The sequence below is a fragment of the Somniosus microcephalus genome, chromosome 18 (assembly GCF_052327205.1).
Source record: "Somniosus microcephalus isolate GS21.2 chromosome 18, FLI_Smic_1.0, whole genome shotgun sequence".
Classification (NCBI taxonomy): Eukaryota; Metazoa; Chordata; class Chondrichthyes; order Squaliformes; family Somniosidae; genus Somniosus; species Somniosus microcephalus.
Window position 1 is genome coordinate 64861685 of NC_141004.1, and position 16156 is coordinate 64877840.

The 16156-nt window shown below is 48.1% G+C and overlaps 1 protein-coding gene across 6 annotated transcripts in view; it reads right to left on the reverse strand.

The window, feature by feature from the left end:
* LOC147105333 (transcriptional enhancer factor TEF-5-like) overlaps positions 1-16156 on the reverse strand; it is a 644902-nt gene that overhangs the window by 44161 nt on the left and 584585 nt on the right. For 4 of the 6 annotated variants that reach the window (XM_086011603.1, XM_086011602.1, XM_086011601.1 and 1 more), the window contains 3 exons: positions 10384-10518; positions 6672-6715; positions 5900-5974 (listed from right to left, as the gene is read on the reverse strand). In XM_086011603.1, the coding sequence (XP_085867729.1) occupies positions 5900-5974; positions 6672-6715; positions 10384-10518 (254 nt within the window). The remainder of the gene's footprint in view (positions 1-5899; positions 5975-6671; positions 6716-10383; positions 10519-16156) is intronic. The other 2 variants (XM_086011604.1, XM_086011600.1) reach the window with 1 other exon arrangement.

Here is a 16156-nt window from a genome sequence, read left to right on the forward strand (position 1 = left end):
CTCCATCCAATGGTCACCTAACACAGCGGACACTGACCCCAACCACAGGTCACCTAACACAGCAGACACTGACCCCAACCAATGGTCACCTAACACAGCAGACACTGACCCCAACCAATGGTCACCTAACACAGTGGACACTGACCCCAACCACAGGTCACCTAACACAGCGGACACTGACCCCAACCAATGGTCACCTAACACAGCAGACACTGACCCCAACCACAGGTCACCTAACACAGCGGACACTGACCCCAACCAATGGTCACCTAACACAGCGGACACTGACCCCAACCAATGGTCACCTAACACAGCGGACACTGACCCCAACCAATGGTCACCTAACACAGCGGAAATTGACCCCAACCAAAGGTCACCTAACACAGCGGACACTGACCCCATCCAATGGTCACCTAACACTGCGGACACTGACCCCAACCAAAGGTCACCTAACACAGCGGACACTGACCCCATCCAATGGTCACCTAACACAGCGGACACTGACCCCATCCAATGGTCGCCTAACACGGCGGACACTGACCCCATCCAATGGTCACCTAACATGGTGGACACTGACCCCAACCCAAGGTCACCTAACACAGCAGACACTGACTCCATCCAATGGTCACCTAACACAGCGGACACTGACCCCAACCAATGGTCACCTAACACAGCGGACACTGACCCCATCCAATGGTCACCTAACACAGCGGACACTGACCCCATCCAATGGTCGCCTAACACGGCGGACACTGACCCCAACCAAAGGTCACCTAACACAGCGGACACTGACCCCTTCCAATGGTCACCTAACACAGCGGACACTGACCCCAACCACAGGTCACCTAACACAGCAGACACTGACCCCAACCAAAGGTCACCTAACACAGCAGACACTGACCCCAACCACAGGTCACCTAACACAGCGGACACTGACCCCAGCCAATGGTCACCTAACACAGCGGACACTGACCCCAACCAAAGGTCACCTAACACAGCGGACACTGACCCCAACCAAAGGTCACCTAACACAGCGGACACTGACCCCAACCAAAGGTCACCTAACACAGCGGACACTGACCCCAACCAATGGTCACCTAACACAGCAGACACTGACCCCAACCAATGGTCACCTAACAGAGCGGACACTGACCCCAACCACAGGTCACCTAACACAGCAGACACTGACCCCATCCAATAGTCACCTAACACAGCAGACACTGACCCCAACCAATGGTCACCTAACACAGCGGACACTGACCCCATCCAATGGTCACCTAACACAGCAGGCACTGACCCCAACCAAAGGTCACCTAACAGAGCGGACACTGACCCCAACCAATGGTCACCTAACAGAGCAGACACTGACCCCAACCACAGGTCACCTAACAGAGCAGACACTGACCCCAACCAATGGTCACCTAACACAGCAGACACTGACCCCATCCAATGGTCACCTAACACAGCGGACACTGACCCCATCCAATGGTCACCTAACACAGCGGACACTGACCCCAACCAAAGGTCACCTAACACAGCGGACACTGACCCCAACCACAGGTCACCGAACACAGTGGACACTGACCCCAACCAAAGGTCACCTAACACAGCGGACACTGACCCCAACCAATGGTCACCTAACACAGTGGACACTGACCCCAACCAATGGTCACCTAACACAGCGGACACTGACCCCAACCAAAGGTCACCTAACACAGCGGTCACTGACCCCAAACACAGGTCACCGAACACAGTGGACACTGACCCCAACCACAGGTCACCTAACACAGCAGACACTGACCCCAACCAATGGTCACCTAACACAGCGGACACTGACCCCAACCAATGGTCACCTAACACTGCGGACACTGACCCCAACCACAGGTCACCTAACACAGCGGACACTGACCCCAACCAAAGGTCACCTAACACAGCGGACACTGACCCCAACCAATGGTCACCTAACACAGCGGACACTGACCCCAACCAATGGTCACCTAACACAGCAGACACTGACCCCAACCAAAGGTCACCTAACACAGCGGACACTGACCCCAACCAATGGTCACCTAACACAGCGGACACTGACCCCAACCAATGATTACCTAACACAGCGGACACTGACCCCAACCAAAGGTCACCTAACACAGCGGACACTGACCCCAACCAAAGGTCACCTAACACAGCGGACACTGACCCCAACCAATGGTCACCTAACACAGTGGACACTGACTCCAACCAAAGGTCACCTAACACAGCGGACACTGACCCCAACCAAAGGTCACCTAACACAGTGGACACTGACCCCAACCAAAGGTCACCTAACACAGTGGACACTGACCCCAACCAATGGTCACCTAACACAGCAGACACTGACCCCAACCACAGGTCACCTAACACAGTGGACACTGACCCCAACCACAGGTCACCTAACACAGCGGACACTGACCCCAACCACAGGTCACCTAACACAGCGGATACTGACCCCAACCAAAGGTCACCTAACACAGCGGACACTGACCCCAACCAAAGGTCACCTAACACAGTGGACACTGACCCCAACCAATGGTCACCTAACACAGCAGACACTGACCCCAACCACAGGTCACCTAACACAGTGGACACTGACCCCAACCACAGGTCACCTAACACAGCGGACACTGACCCCAACCACAGGTCACCTAACACAGTGGACACTGACCCCAACCAATGGTCACCTAACACAGCAGACACTGACCCCAACCACAGGTCACCTAACACAGTGGACACTGACCCCAACCACAGGTCACCTAACACAGCGGACACTGACCCCAACCACAGGTCACCTAACACAGCGGATACTGACCCCAACCAAAGGTCACCTAACACAGTGGACACTGACCCCAACCAAAGGTCACCTAACACAGCGGACACTGACCCCAACCAATCGTCACCAAACCCAGCCAATCAGCACCTAACATGGCAACATGAACACCAATCACAGTCCTTGCAGCAGGCTGTTCCTGGAAACTCTCCAGCACATCTGTGTCCTGTTTAAACAACTTTTCCTGGATGAATTTAAGCAGCGTTAACTTTAATTCACTGTATAAAGGACAGTTACTGAGAACCCCAGCAGAAATTGAACTGCTCGGTGTTCAGACAGTTAAAAAAAAATCAGATGTTGCTCTGAGCTCACCATGTAGCCAGGAATCAATGTTGTGGTGGAATCAGTTAAAAGGAATAAGTGTATATTGTGCTGAATTCTCATTAATTGGAAAGGAGCAAGATGAAACACATTCTCCTGCACCCACCTCCATGACAGACACAACACAACCGTGAACCCTTATTCACTGAAATGGAAATATATACAGAGGCCAATAGGCTTCTGCGCTACAGCGACTGTCCATTTGCCCCTGGTGCACATGCAATTCAGTCAGACATGATACTATTATCTTGTTCTCAGCCTTCTATATCAAGTGAGTTTCACTGGGCATCCTCATCAATCCCGTTCCCATGGATGTTGGAGGACTTCACCATTAACCAGCCCTCATGATTGGCAGAATTGGTGCCAGTGGGAGAGCACCAATCAGGGAGACCCAGATGGGTGGGAGCCAGGAAGGTCTCACCATCAATATTACGGAGCCTGGACACAACAGCAGGACCACAGGAACAGGAGCAGGCCACTGAAGTAGCTCGCAGCTGATCTGTATCTCAACTCCATTTAGCCGCCTTACAGTGCTGGGGGTGGGAGGTCTGCGTTCCAGTTAGTCTGTGCCCTGCAGAGACTGAGGTTTAGGTGCATGGGTTACGCAGAGGAGCAAGTTCTGGGTCTTAACTCAGGCTGTAATTGACCCAATACACAGGTCAAACCCCACTGAAGTAAATCCATGCACGGATTCTTCACTGTAATGTGAAACGAACTCGGAGAAATTCTGATTTAAACTGAAGAATTTTGTAACAGAAGTCTACGCCAGGGTTATTTACGATCACATTGCTTCTCCCAGTCCCATTCAATGAGTCTATACCCACTGAGCTTCCAAATGCCATTGGGTTGGCTTGTGGGACCCTATCACAAAATTCTACAGCAACAGAAACCATTTGTTCAGGAGCCGGATTATGCTCCCAATTTGGTTTCCACACGTGAAAAGAATCTGAGATGCAGGAAAGTTATTCTAAATGGTCAGAAGCGAACAGCAAAATCAATATTTTCAGGCTCTTATTTCAAGAGTCTTAGCAGTGGATTGTACCAAACTAAATGTTTTTGTTAAAGAAAATTAAACGACAGAGCTTCTGTCACACTGTCGGGGAGGCCGGGCTGCAGATGGTTTGGGTGGAGCAGATCACTGCAAGTTCCCTACAATCTACAGCCACAAACCGAATTTCCAGGCAGCCAACTCGATCATGTGTCCACCACTGCAACTGATCTGGGGGAAGGCGGGACCAGGCTCCCCGGCTTTTAAAGGCCTTTCCTCTTCTATTCCCCCCTCCCACAACCGTTTTCTTTAACGCTTCCTCTCTTCAAGCTGCCAACCCAACCATTCTTCTCTGAGATACAGGCATTGCCCATCCAAGTGGCAATCATTTGCACATGATCCTGGGAAAACTTTCTGACTGAGGAGCCTCTGCTTTTCTTATTCTTGCCAATCTTCTCCCCTTCCCTCCTGACTGGGCTGTAGTTCCATAGGCATCTTGTCCAGTGACCATACTTCATGTGTGTGCCTTGATTCAGTGCCAGTGGCGATTTGATTGCTGGGGCCACCACAGCCAAACTGGATCTTGCCCTCCCCCAAAATCTGCTGCCCAGCAGGACTCACTGGTGGCGATCAGGATTGGGAACCTTTGGCACATCCCTGCTCCCTAACTCAGGTTGTCACTCCCAGCTGAGATCAGCTAATCTCAGCATATCGAATGGGGTTGGGTCTGGGGGGGGGCGGGGGAGGTTGGGTCGGGGCATGGGGTTGGGGCGGGGGGGGGGAGATTGGGTCAGGGGGAGGGCGTTGGATCCGGGGGGATTGGGTTGCGGGGGGCTGAGGTCGGGAGGTTGCTGTTGGGTCCGGTGGGGGGGGGGTTAATTGGGTCAGGGGGAGGGTGTTGGATCTGGGGGGATTGGGTTGAGAAGGGGTGGGGCTGGGGTCAGGGGGTCAGGCGCGAGGTCGGGGGAATGGTGTTTGGTTTGTGGTGGGGGGGGGGGGGGAGGGGACTGGGGTCAGGTGCGGGGTCGGGGGAATGGTGTTTGGTCCGGGGGTCAGGGTGGGGGAGAGATTGGGTCGGGGTGAGAGTGTTGAATCAGGGTCGGGGTGAGATGGGGGCCACTGCCGAAGGGGAATGAATCACTGCTCGGTGGACGAATGTTGGGGAAAAATGAACCACGTTAATAATGGTATGGAACATTTAAATTGTTAATATTTTCTAAAGACCGAAGCCTCACCTTCAGCAAGACATTTGGCACAGTGTCACAGGCTTAAACAAACGTGACAAAGGGCTGAGTGCTCTAAATGGGTAAATCCTATTAGAGCGCCACCTGCAGGCGTCAGCAGATAATACAAGTGTAACAAGGTGTGGACACAATTTTCATGGAAACCTCCATGAGTGATGCTGGCAGGTGACAGAAGTTACTCATTTTAATATATAGCTATTACAGCACAAGAATAAAAATACAAACTCTAGAAGCTCTTCTTCCTCCACCAAACACAAAGCCAATGCGATACTTTACACTGTCAACAGGGGCAAGCAGGAAATTCTGCACCTTCCCCAGTATCGTACCATCATTGCTCAGCTTGGGTTGGTGGGGTCAGAGGGAGGGGGAGGTGGGGATGTCGAAGGGTAGAAAGCGCAGCACAGGGTACAAACACAGGAACAATATACACCAGTGGCGCTCATAATGCAGCCCAGGGCCAGTTACAGCTCACGTCTTCCTCACCTGTGGCCCTCATCGGATGTGCTGCTCCATGTGTCTCTGGGCCTCCATCCACAGCCTGCCAGCTCTGTGATGTTGCTGGCGCCAGATATATAGAGAAAAAATATAGAGCGAGAAAAAGACGTTGACCCAAAATAAGTGATCGGTATCATTTCAATAACACCAGTTATCCCAGTCTTCTCTCCCTTCCCCCCCAACCCCTTCCTGACCCCCAACACATGACCACACCATGAAAAGACGGGCGCCTCAATGAAGCTGCTCTTTTTTTAAAAAGAAGCACTCAACCTTTTGTTTCGCTTGGAACAGAATACATTTCTGTTTTGTTACGGTTTTAAACAAAATGAAAAGGTATTAACAAGCACTCAATGTGAAACGGATTCAGTGTTAATTGGCAGATCCAACCCGGCCGCACCCAGAATTTGGGGTCCGTCAAGGTCTTCTGCATGACCAAAACAACCAGCCGAAGGGTTTAACCCTACGAACCTTGCGTAAGTGCCGCAGAACGAAGATTACACCGTTTGAAGTTCTTTGTGAATGGCACCGTTGACAAGATCAATGTTTGGGTTGAACCCAGCGGTATCTTGGACCGGTCCCATTACTGTTAGCAAGGGCTCAGAACCAGCAGAGCTGTTATTGGAAATAATCACTCATCCCCCCGCAATCAGCAGGACATTCACCTTTAATTCAGATCAACTGCACACTTGGATCTAAGCCAGGTGAACAATGTTATTGGTAACAGAGTTTTAGGTTGCTAGGATACCACACAGATACTTACTCTTGAGAGGACCCAGGCTGTCCAGGAAGAGGACCAGGCCAAAACTGCAACAATAAAAAAAAATAAAGATTTCACGATTAATAAAAAATCATGCCCAATCCTATGAAGCACCAGGTTTTTTCTAGTTTTATGTTAGATAGATTGCTTTCAGAAAATAACACTTTGGCATACAGTACATGAGTAATTTAAGACATGACTTGTAAGTGTAGCGTGTCTGGGATGTTAAAGGTGACTTTGGGCCTCTGGTTCCCAAAGCTCTCCAACCACTGGGGGTTTCCTCGTGTCATGTCTGGTCTGTTGTAGACTCATTGATAGACATGGATTGCTGTGATTAGTCAACAACTCCATTATCGTTGGCTGGTAGACGGCGAACTAGACGGACCGTGGTCTTTCTTCTCCCCCGCCCCCCCCCTCGAGCAATTTCTATGTTCTTATGAAGAAAGCAGCTAGACTTGCCAGTCTAGAGTGCCGCCTGAATTCTTCATTAGAAGCATCCAGTTCACCAACTTGACATCCGCCCCGCTGTTCAAACCATTAAAGTTCTGCTCTCTCCAGTTGGTTCAGGGGATAACTACACCACACGGTCTACAACAGAGCCACACAAGCCAGGAAAGTACCAGGCTCAATATCGGATCCATTTTAAGTCAGTCAGTTAATCTCAACTGGGATGGCACTGCTACAGTTTGACCCAGGCCGGGAAAGCAGGGCAAAGTAAAAATGAACTCGAGTTTCTGTTCCCAATCGCTATCCACTGGCCTAATACTGGACAACAAGATTATGGAACTGCAGGTGAGGGCGACATGGGGCTTGGCTGTGATGGGCGTACAACATGCACTATCCAGGCTCACATATGCTCACATGGAAAGGGTTCTGAAATGCTATGGGCACCTGTACCTCCGCAGGGAGCACCTTCAGGAGCGAGAGGGAAATCAAAAGGGAAAGATAGAAGATTTCTGCTATAATCCAACCTCAATACTCTCTGTGCAAAGTTCCTTGTATTAATGAGTAATAAACAGCCTGATGGGCAGATTCATACCATACTTTCAGCCAATTGTCATGATCTTGGTTGAGTTTTACCCAACAGCAATTAAGTACAGCCGGTTAAGCCACAGCTATTTAGTGACATTAGATTGGGAGATTCTCAGAAGATGTGTGGCTGGTGACAATCCTTTTACAAAACGAGGTAACTGATTAGTGGCAGAAGGGTTGCAGATATAGTCTGATCCTAGAGGAGTAGGAGGAGGAATAGTCTATTAAGAAAGTAGGGGAGGGGGAACTGAATTCTAGTCCATCGCATTCAGAAAGTTGTGGATCTAAAAGTTAGCAAGTGGAAATGGGCGGGGGCAGGATTAAGGGGTCTTTGTCCAAAGCAGGAGATTAGTGTGTGTTATAAATAGTGTGAGACTATAATGTTTCATTTTTACAAGATCCTGTGGCTCTGATCAGAACTTATAGTTTTCTTCTGACAGAGTTCCGCAGATCATGAGCTAATATTTTTATCCCATTTCTCTCTTGAAGATGTTGACTTAGGGTCGTTGCCAAACCTCCAGGATTTTCCTGGGGACTCCAGGAATTGAAGATTAATCTCCAGGGTAATGCTGCGAGCAACCCAGGAGAAACGTCACTGGGGGCAGTAAAAAAAATTGTACGTTTTTTTCATTTTCTTTGAAAACTTTCATTTATTAGTTATAAAAATATTGTATATGGGAAACCAGCTGTTTGACTAACGGTCAAGAATCATCCCATCATTAACGAAGGACCTCATTCCTTTCCAGTTGCAGTGGGAAGGCAATGCGCCTCGAGGATGGAGCGTGGGGGTGGGGCAGTGAGGTGATGAAAGCTCCTGGAATACTTCCAAGCAGAGTTGGCAACCCTACGTTGAGTCCTTTCGGGATCTGATGCCTCACCCCAAGTGATCTTTCTTCCCGTGCGAGACCAGACAGCGAGCGGCATCAGACTTCGCCAGACGTCTAGCAACTGGGAATTGGCATCCTAAAGATTCTTTTGCTCCTTCCCTGTCCCAGAAGCGCCGAGACCCACTTTAGCCCTGCTGTCTTTGCACTAGCTGCTATCAGTTAACTCACAGCACAGGCTGGGAATCCTTTCTAATCTGTATGGCTCTGCTATTCATGGTCTTGGCCAGCTGGGCCATCAGGGAGCCCTATGACCTCCTCACAACACAAACAATGATTTTTTTGAACAGGTTTATGGCTGTGTCATAGACCATTAAAGCATTGCACAGTGCTGGCAGACCAATTCGTTGCTATATTGCATTTACTGTCACAGCTGAGCATGCACTGGGGGCAATGTGTGTTTAAGGAACAATTCATTTGGTCAGAATTCCTCAGGTTTGGTTGGGCTTGGGAGGGGTGATGACAAGCAACCCTACCTACAATGACCACAATGAGTTTGAAAGAGATACAACATAATAACATGCAAACTATTCTCAGTTCAGGACTATTTGTGGTAATGCTGGCTGACACCTGATCTCGCAATCTTTGTGATTGCAGAATTTGGCCATAGAAAGAAAGAAAGACTTGCATTTATATCGCGCCTTTCACGACCTCAGGATGACCCAAAGCACTTTACAGCCAATGGAAGTACAGTAATCCCTCCCCAACCGCGGGGGATACGTCCCTGGAAATCCCCGTGGTTAGTAAAACCGCGGTTGGCAAATACAGTATAAATGTTCAAATAACACAATAAAAAAGAATATCAAAGCAATAAAAACATGTTATTTACTGTACCTTAATCCTAAATTAAAAACCACGTATACGCAAAATTCATTGCCGCGGTTGGCAAAAGTTGTCGCAGAGAGGAAACCGTGTATACTTGAAATCCACGTGTGGCAAAACCGCAGTTGGGGCGGGATTCCTGTACTTTTTGAAGTGTAAACACAGTTGTAATGTAGGAAACGTGGCAGCCAATTTAGCACACAGATTATCTGGTGTGATAGTGACCAGATAATCTGTTCGTAGCTGTTGGATGAGGGATAAATGTTGGCCAGGACACCGGGGAGAACTGCCCTGCTCTTCTTCGAAATAGAGCCATCGGACCTTTTACATCCACCCGAGGGAGCAGACAGGGCCTCGTCTAACGTCTCATCCAAAAGACGGCACCTCCAGTAGTGTAGCACTCCCTCAGCACTGCACTGGAGTGTCAGCTTAGGTTGTGTGCTCAAGTCCCTGGAGTGGAGCTTGAACCCACAACCTTAGGAAGCGAGAGTGCTGCCCACTGAGCCACAGCTGACACCCAAGGGTCCCACAGTAGTCAGCAGGGGGTAAAAGAAGGATTTGGGCCAACCCACCACATACAGGAAACTCTCGTTTAAACGGCACCTAAATATCCGGAATTCTCTATTAACCGGCAAAATTCTCACTCCGAAAACAACACCTCAATAACCGGCAATGTTGCCGAGTCCGAGTCTCCCGCGGTGGCCGAGTTAGTCAGTGGGGGTAGTTCTCCAAACTGCCACTACTCGGCTTCTTGGCGCTGTCGGAAGTCCAATGACTGTATACTGCACATTTCTTGATTTTTTTTATTTTTGTTTGTTAAAAATAGCCTCGGTAGATAACCCTCTCCGTCATCCGGAATTTTTAATCAACCGGCAACACGCTGGTCCCGTCGCTGCCGGATACCAAAGAGTTTCCTGTACCTGGCTCAGTGGCAGCACATGTTAACATACAGCAGTAAGCAATTAAAAGGCTCTTACCCTGGCTGTCCCTGGATAGGGGGCTTGTGGGATTGGTGTTATCCCCAACTTGTTCTGCATTGCAGTCGCTGAAACGATCTGTGCTGAAGACATGGCGGCCATATTCTGCAGGGCTTTGTCTTTTGAGGCTTGATCCTTTGAAATTAAAGAAAGATGGATTAGCAACAGTGTGGAATGACAGATGGAGGGAAAGAAGAACATGGGCAGTGAAGCTGAAGATAAGCAAAGGTGTCAGAACATTGACGATGAATAAGACTGGTTAAAGCAGCCATGTTATCTTGCACAAAGGTTAATTAGTGGCTGTGTTCATTTCCTCTACGTGATGATATCATTCAAATACATCACATCACCCAGACCCCAACAGAATCAATCTGGGTCAAGCTATCAGGAGACTGTTTCTCTGATGCCACCTTTCTAAAAATAAGGCTCATTTTTATGTTGATCAACCATTGGGGCAGCACAGTGGGAAAGACACCAATGTGTTGTTCCACACTATGGTGGAGCAAGGGCTCGTGTTTGATTCATGACCTTAATTGTACCATTGTGAGCCGGGGAAGGAGGGGAAATATCATCATCTCGGGATCTTCCCATATATTTTTGGCAGTGACCAGTCAATCCCACCGGTGCATCGGCAGATCTTTGATATCAGCTCTCCAGCCTGCCCTGTCACACAGGAAGGCATGGTGCAGAGAGACTTTGGGCAGTGAAAAGAAGTGCCAAAATAAAATGAAAAGAGATCGCCTCTCATAAACTCTGTTAACTGCATGGTTTAAACCCTCTAAAAAACAAAACAATTACAGTCTGTAAAGTGCGCGCGAGTTCCTGCACCTCAGGTGGATGGAGGTACTGTCCCTCCATTGCAAGACAACACAGCCCCTTTAACAGCTTATTTTGTGATGGATCCTCCATGCTGTGACGGCATGTGGTTGCTCAGTTCTGCACTTGGGCCCCAATTTTAACTCCAGGTGGATTCCCCGCTCAGGCCCGAGTTAAAATTACAGTCGGGTCTCAATGATGTCATCGGGCCGCAACATGCATAGGTAAAGAAGGACCCCGTTGGCTCCGGGTGTGTGTCCTTGCTGCCCGCTCAGGAGAGCAGGTTAAAATTGCAGATGTTGCGATCATGCTTTCGGACAGGTACAAGCCGGGGCAATTTTAAATGCCCACCCGCCAGGCTTCTGCTGAGCGAGTAGGGTTAAAATCGCCCCCTTGGTTTTGAAATGGCCCTGAACATTACAGCCAGCAGCAACTGGTCAGGAAAGGTTTCCTCACATCCCCCTCCCTGTTACTGCGGAGTGTTCCACCACTTGCAGGAAAACCAACTTATGGCAATTATGATTCTCAAGTGTGTTGAGTGCCCTCAATTCCCACACAAGGCAAAAACACCAACACGGAGTCACATCATGGAGCACAGTAGCGATGAGGCAAATCGTGGCGGCGTAATGGGTGGTGAAGGGGCACGTTAGTTATTGCATGAGTTTGGAAGGCCCGAAGACATGCGAGTTAAAGCCTTGGGGAGTTGTTGATGATCTTATTTGGGTGGCAGAACTATCTTCTAATGAATGTGACGCTGATGCCACATCCACAAAGTACTGCAGGGGGGTGACATAATTGAGAACAGAAGCCACAGTAAAATTCAGTGACACCATCAGGAATAGTTTGCCATATACCTACATGGTTTGCATTTAAATTATTATAAGGAGGTTTAATTATTGCTTACACTCACAGTCTAAAGATAAGGGGGAAGCCATTTAGGACAGAGATGAGGAGGAATTTCTTCACCCAGAGAGTGGTGAACCTGTGGAATTCTCTACCACAGAAGGCAGTGGAGGCCAATTCATTAAATATATTCAAGAAGGAGTTGGATATATTTCTTAAGGCTAAAAGGATCAAGGGATATGGGGAGAAGGCAGGGACAGGGTACTGAATTTGGATGATCAGCCATGATCTCATTGAGTGGCGGAGCAGGCTCGAGGGGCCGAATGGCCTACTCCTGCTCCTATCTTCTATGTTTCTATGGTATGAACTGCATGAGGAACTGTGATATATAGTTTATATCCCATGAATGGCACTGGCCACATCTCACAAATGAGTTAATCAATTCACTCATAGGATAGAAACTGTATCCCATGGTTCATCTAGTATCCTCTAATATCACAAATATTGGAGCCTTCACACCTCATGATCGGCAGATGCCGGGAGGGGGAGAGGAGAGGGGCACTGGTAAAGGTATTACAAGTATAGTGAGGTGTGCATCCCAAGGTTCCTGCTGGTGCGTCAGGTTTGTGCAACATTTTAAAGGTTAGCTGTTGCTTAGAAGTGTTTTGAAGGCACATCATTGGGATGAGTTTGAACATCCCAAGACTTGGGTTCAATCCAGCACAGGCTGATGCTCTTTATGAAATGGCTTTGAAGCATTCTCAACCCAGTCGCCAGTGAGCACAAGTCCACATCACTGCCCCTCTCACTTCGAGAGGCGACAAGGATAGCCAGCACGGGGAGAGAAGTGTCCCACTGGGGCAGTAAGGGGTGGGCTTCTAAGGCTGGAGTTGGAGCGTCTGGAGGCAGTTTTACCCAACTCGGCTACACTTGACCCGGGAGTGCTGATACTTGAGCTTCCAAAATAGAAAAAAAGTGTTCCATTCTCCACAGCTGAGTACCTTCACCTCACAGTGTACAAAAGTAAGAGGAAAAATGACTTTGAAAATCAATATGAAAGGAGAAGTGAGGAAAGTTCTAACTTAAGTTAGAGTAAAGAACTATTTTCACCGTGGACTGCCATAGCAGAGAACGTGCAAGAGTATTTACGATACAATACCAACTGGTACGGGAACTCTGGTCAAGAACTAGCCTCAGCATACAACAGTACTCATCACATATAGAGAGAAAATCCCACTGTTAAATCTCTAACTTCTTCCAGTTCTGACGAAAGGTCATCAACCTGAAACGTTAACTCGGGTTCTCTCTCTACAGATGCTGCCTGACCGGCTGAGTATTTCCAGCATTTCCTATTTTTATTTTATCACCAAAACCTCATCCCTGCTCTCAGCCGACCTCCTGTACAGTGAGTTGTTGAAACTAGCTGGGAGTTAGCACCCTGATTTCTGAATTTCCTAGTGGGTAGTCAGAATCTGCAGCTATTTCTACTGCACAATACCTAATAAAATAAAAGAGTGCAGACTGTTGGAGACTGGAGTTAAGGGAAAATATGGAACCATAGCTCACCTCTACAGTCAACATGTTCTTAATTTAACATTTTTTAATTTATAGAAGCAAAGAGTCCCAAGAACGTTTAAGGTTAATTCAGTCCTGGGGTTCTGCGATCACTCTTGCAGCACACAATCTGATAAAAGCTTTGACACCCAACTATCTCTCCCAGAGATCTATCACTCCAGGGTCGGTCACAGCTCTCCTCCCTGCCCCCTGCAGTTGAACCTTGGTTTCAACTGATGATTGATCATTCTAGCCTGTTACCTTATGACAGTGAGACCGGACTGCACCACACTGATGGGGACTTTTCAGCTCTGCCTGAAATGAAAGATCTCAGCAAGGAAATCTAGTACTGAACGTAGGAAAATTCAATTGAAGAACGTAGGACTGTTGGGTAATGGACAACCAAACCTTAGACTGGCAAGAGCCTCATAAAGACGGGAGGATTTGTTAAATAACTTGATTGGTAAATCTATCTATTGCCTAATGGGTAAGCAAGTCATAACAACCAGGATATGGTCCTATGTTCAATTGCTAATCTCAGGTGAATAGATATAGGGATGCTAAACTCCTAGGCCTGAGTTACTTTAGTAGAGCACCTCCTACAGTACCAGTGTGCTCTTTCTGATGGGGTGATTAAACAAATGGACTGTAACTAAAATATCATGAAATAAAACTTAACAAATTTAATTAAAATTTGATTGGCCGGGGTGATGATGCACTCCAGTCCCCGCAGCGCCACAGTACTGTAACATTTGCATGTTGAATTGTCATTGGCCTGCAGGCATCTGTAGGGAATACCTATTATATTCACATGTGATCACATGCTGAGTTGTCATTGGCCTGCAGGCATCTGTAAGGACTGCTATTGTTTAGAAGACCCAGGGTCCTGACTCCATCTTGTCTACACAGTGCTGTACTGCTGTGAGTCAGATCAGACCTGATGCTTCATTAAAAGAGTTTAAACTGTAATACGCCGTTGTCCTGCAATTTATTATTTTTGTACAAAGTGTGCAAAACAAGACATGGTGTCAGAAGTGGGATTTGAAATGGACATCGTTGGAGCTCCCTTACCCCGAATGAATTGGGAATCTTTGAACTTACATAGAGAATGGCGCAAGTTCAAGCAACACGCGGAGGTAATGTTCTCGGGTCCGCTGAAAAGCAAAGGGGAGGAAGAAAGATGCAGCTACCTACTCTTGTGGATTGGAGAAAAAGGGAGAGACATTTTTAACACATGGTCTCTCACTGCAGATGAAGCAAAGGTACTGAAAAGTTATTTTGACTGTTTTGAAGCATATGTGATGCCCAAGACAAATATGATATTCGCTAGGTACAAGTTTCAGGAGAAAGTACAAGGAGCTAGTGAGTCGTTTGAACAGTTCGTGACTGAGTTAAAACTGCTGGTAAAAGTCTGTGAATATGCAGATAAAGATGAGATGGTCAGAGACCGCATCGTGTTTGGAATATATTCAGCTAAAGTGAGAGAGAAACTTTTGAATGTTGGGTCCGGGCTAATGCTGGACAAAGCTATAGACATAGCTAGATCGCACAAGATAACCAAAGCACAGTTGAAAACCATAACCGGTGCCACGAGCAGCTCGAGTGAACAGACAGTGCACGCAGTTCATCGTCCGGGAAACAGAACCGACAGAGTGGGTCAACGCGTTAGTAGTGGTTGAGAAACCACGTACAGGCAAGCTCAGAGTCTGTCTCGACCCCAGAGATTTGAACAAGGCTATCAAACGCCCTCACTACCCTCTACCAACGCTAGATGACATCACACCCAAGCTAGTAGGAGCACGTTACTTCAGTGTAATGGACGCACGATCAGGATACTGGAATATCAAGCTCACAGAAGAGTCATCTAAGCTAACAACGTTCAACACACCATTTGGACGCTACCGATTTCTGCGTTTGCCATTTGGTCTTATCTCAGCTCAGGATGAATTCTAGCGGAAGATCGACGAAACCTATGAAAGCCTTGACGGAGTAGTCGCAATCGTAGAGACGACATCCTCATCTATGGCAAGAATAGAGAGGAACATGACAGGAACCTCCGTGCGATGCTACAAAGATCACGGGAGAAAGGTATCCGGCTCAACCCCGAGAAAAGCATAATCGGATCCACCAAGATCAGTTATTTCGGGCATCGCCTCTCAACTGATGGCATTAAGCCGGATCCAGAGAAAATCTCCACCATCAAGAAGATGGAGCCGCCGAAGAACCGCGCAGAGCTAGAGACAGTACTGCAGCAGGCGGTTAAGAAGGCAAACGGTATGTTGGCCTTTGTAACGAGAGGGTTTGAGTACAGGAACAAGGATGTCTTGCTGCAGTTGTACAGGGCCTTGGTGAGACCGCACCTTGAGTATTGTGTGCAGTTTTGGTCGCCTTATCTGAGGAAGGATGTTCTTGCCATGGAAGGAGTGCAGTGAAGATTCACCAGGCTGATACCTGGGATGGCAGGAATGATGTACGAGGAGAGATTGGGTCGATTGGGCTTGTACTCGCTGGAGTTTAGAAGAATGAGAGGGGATCTCATCAAAACTTATAAAATTCTAAC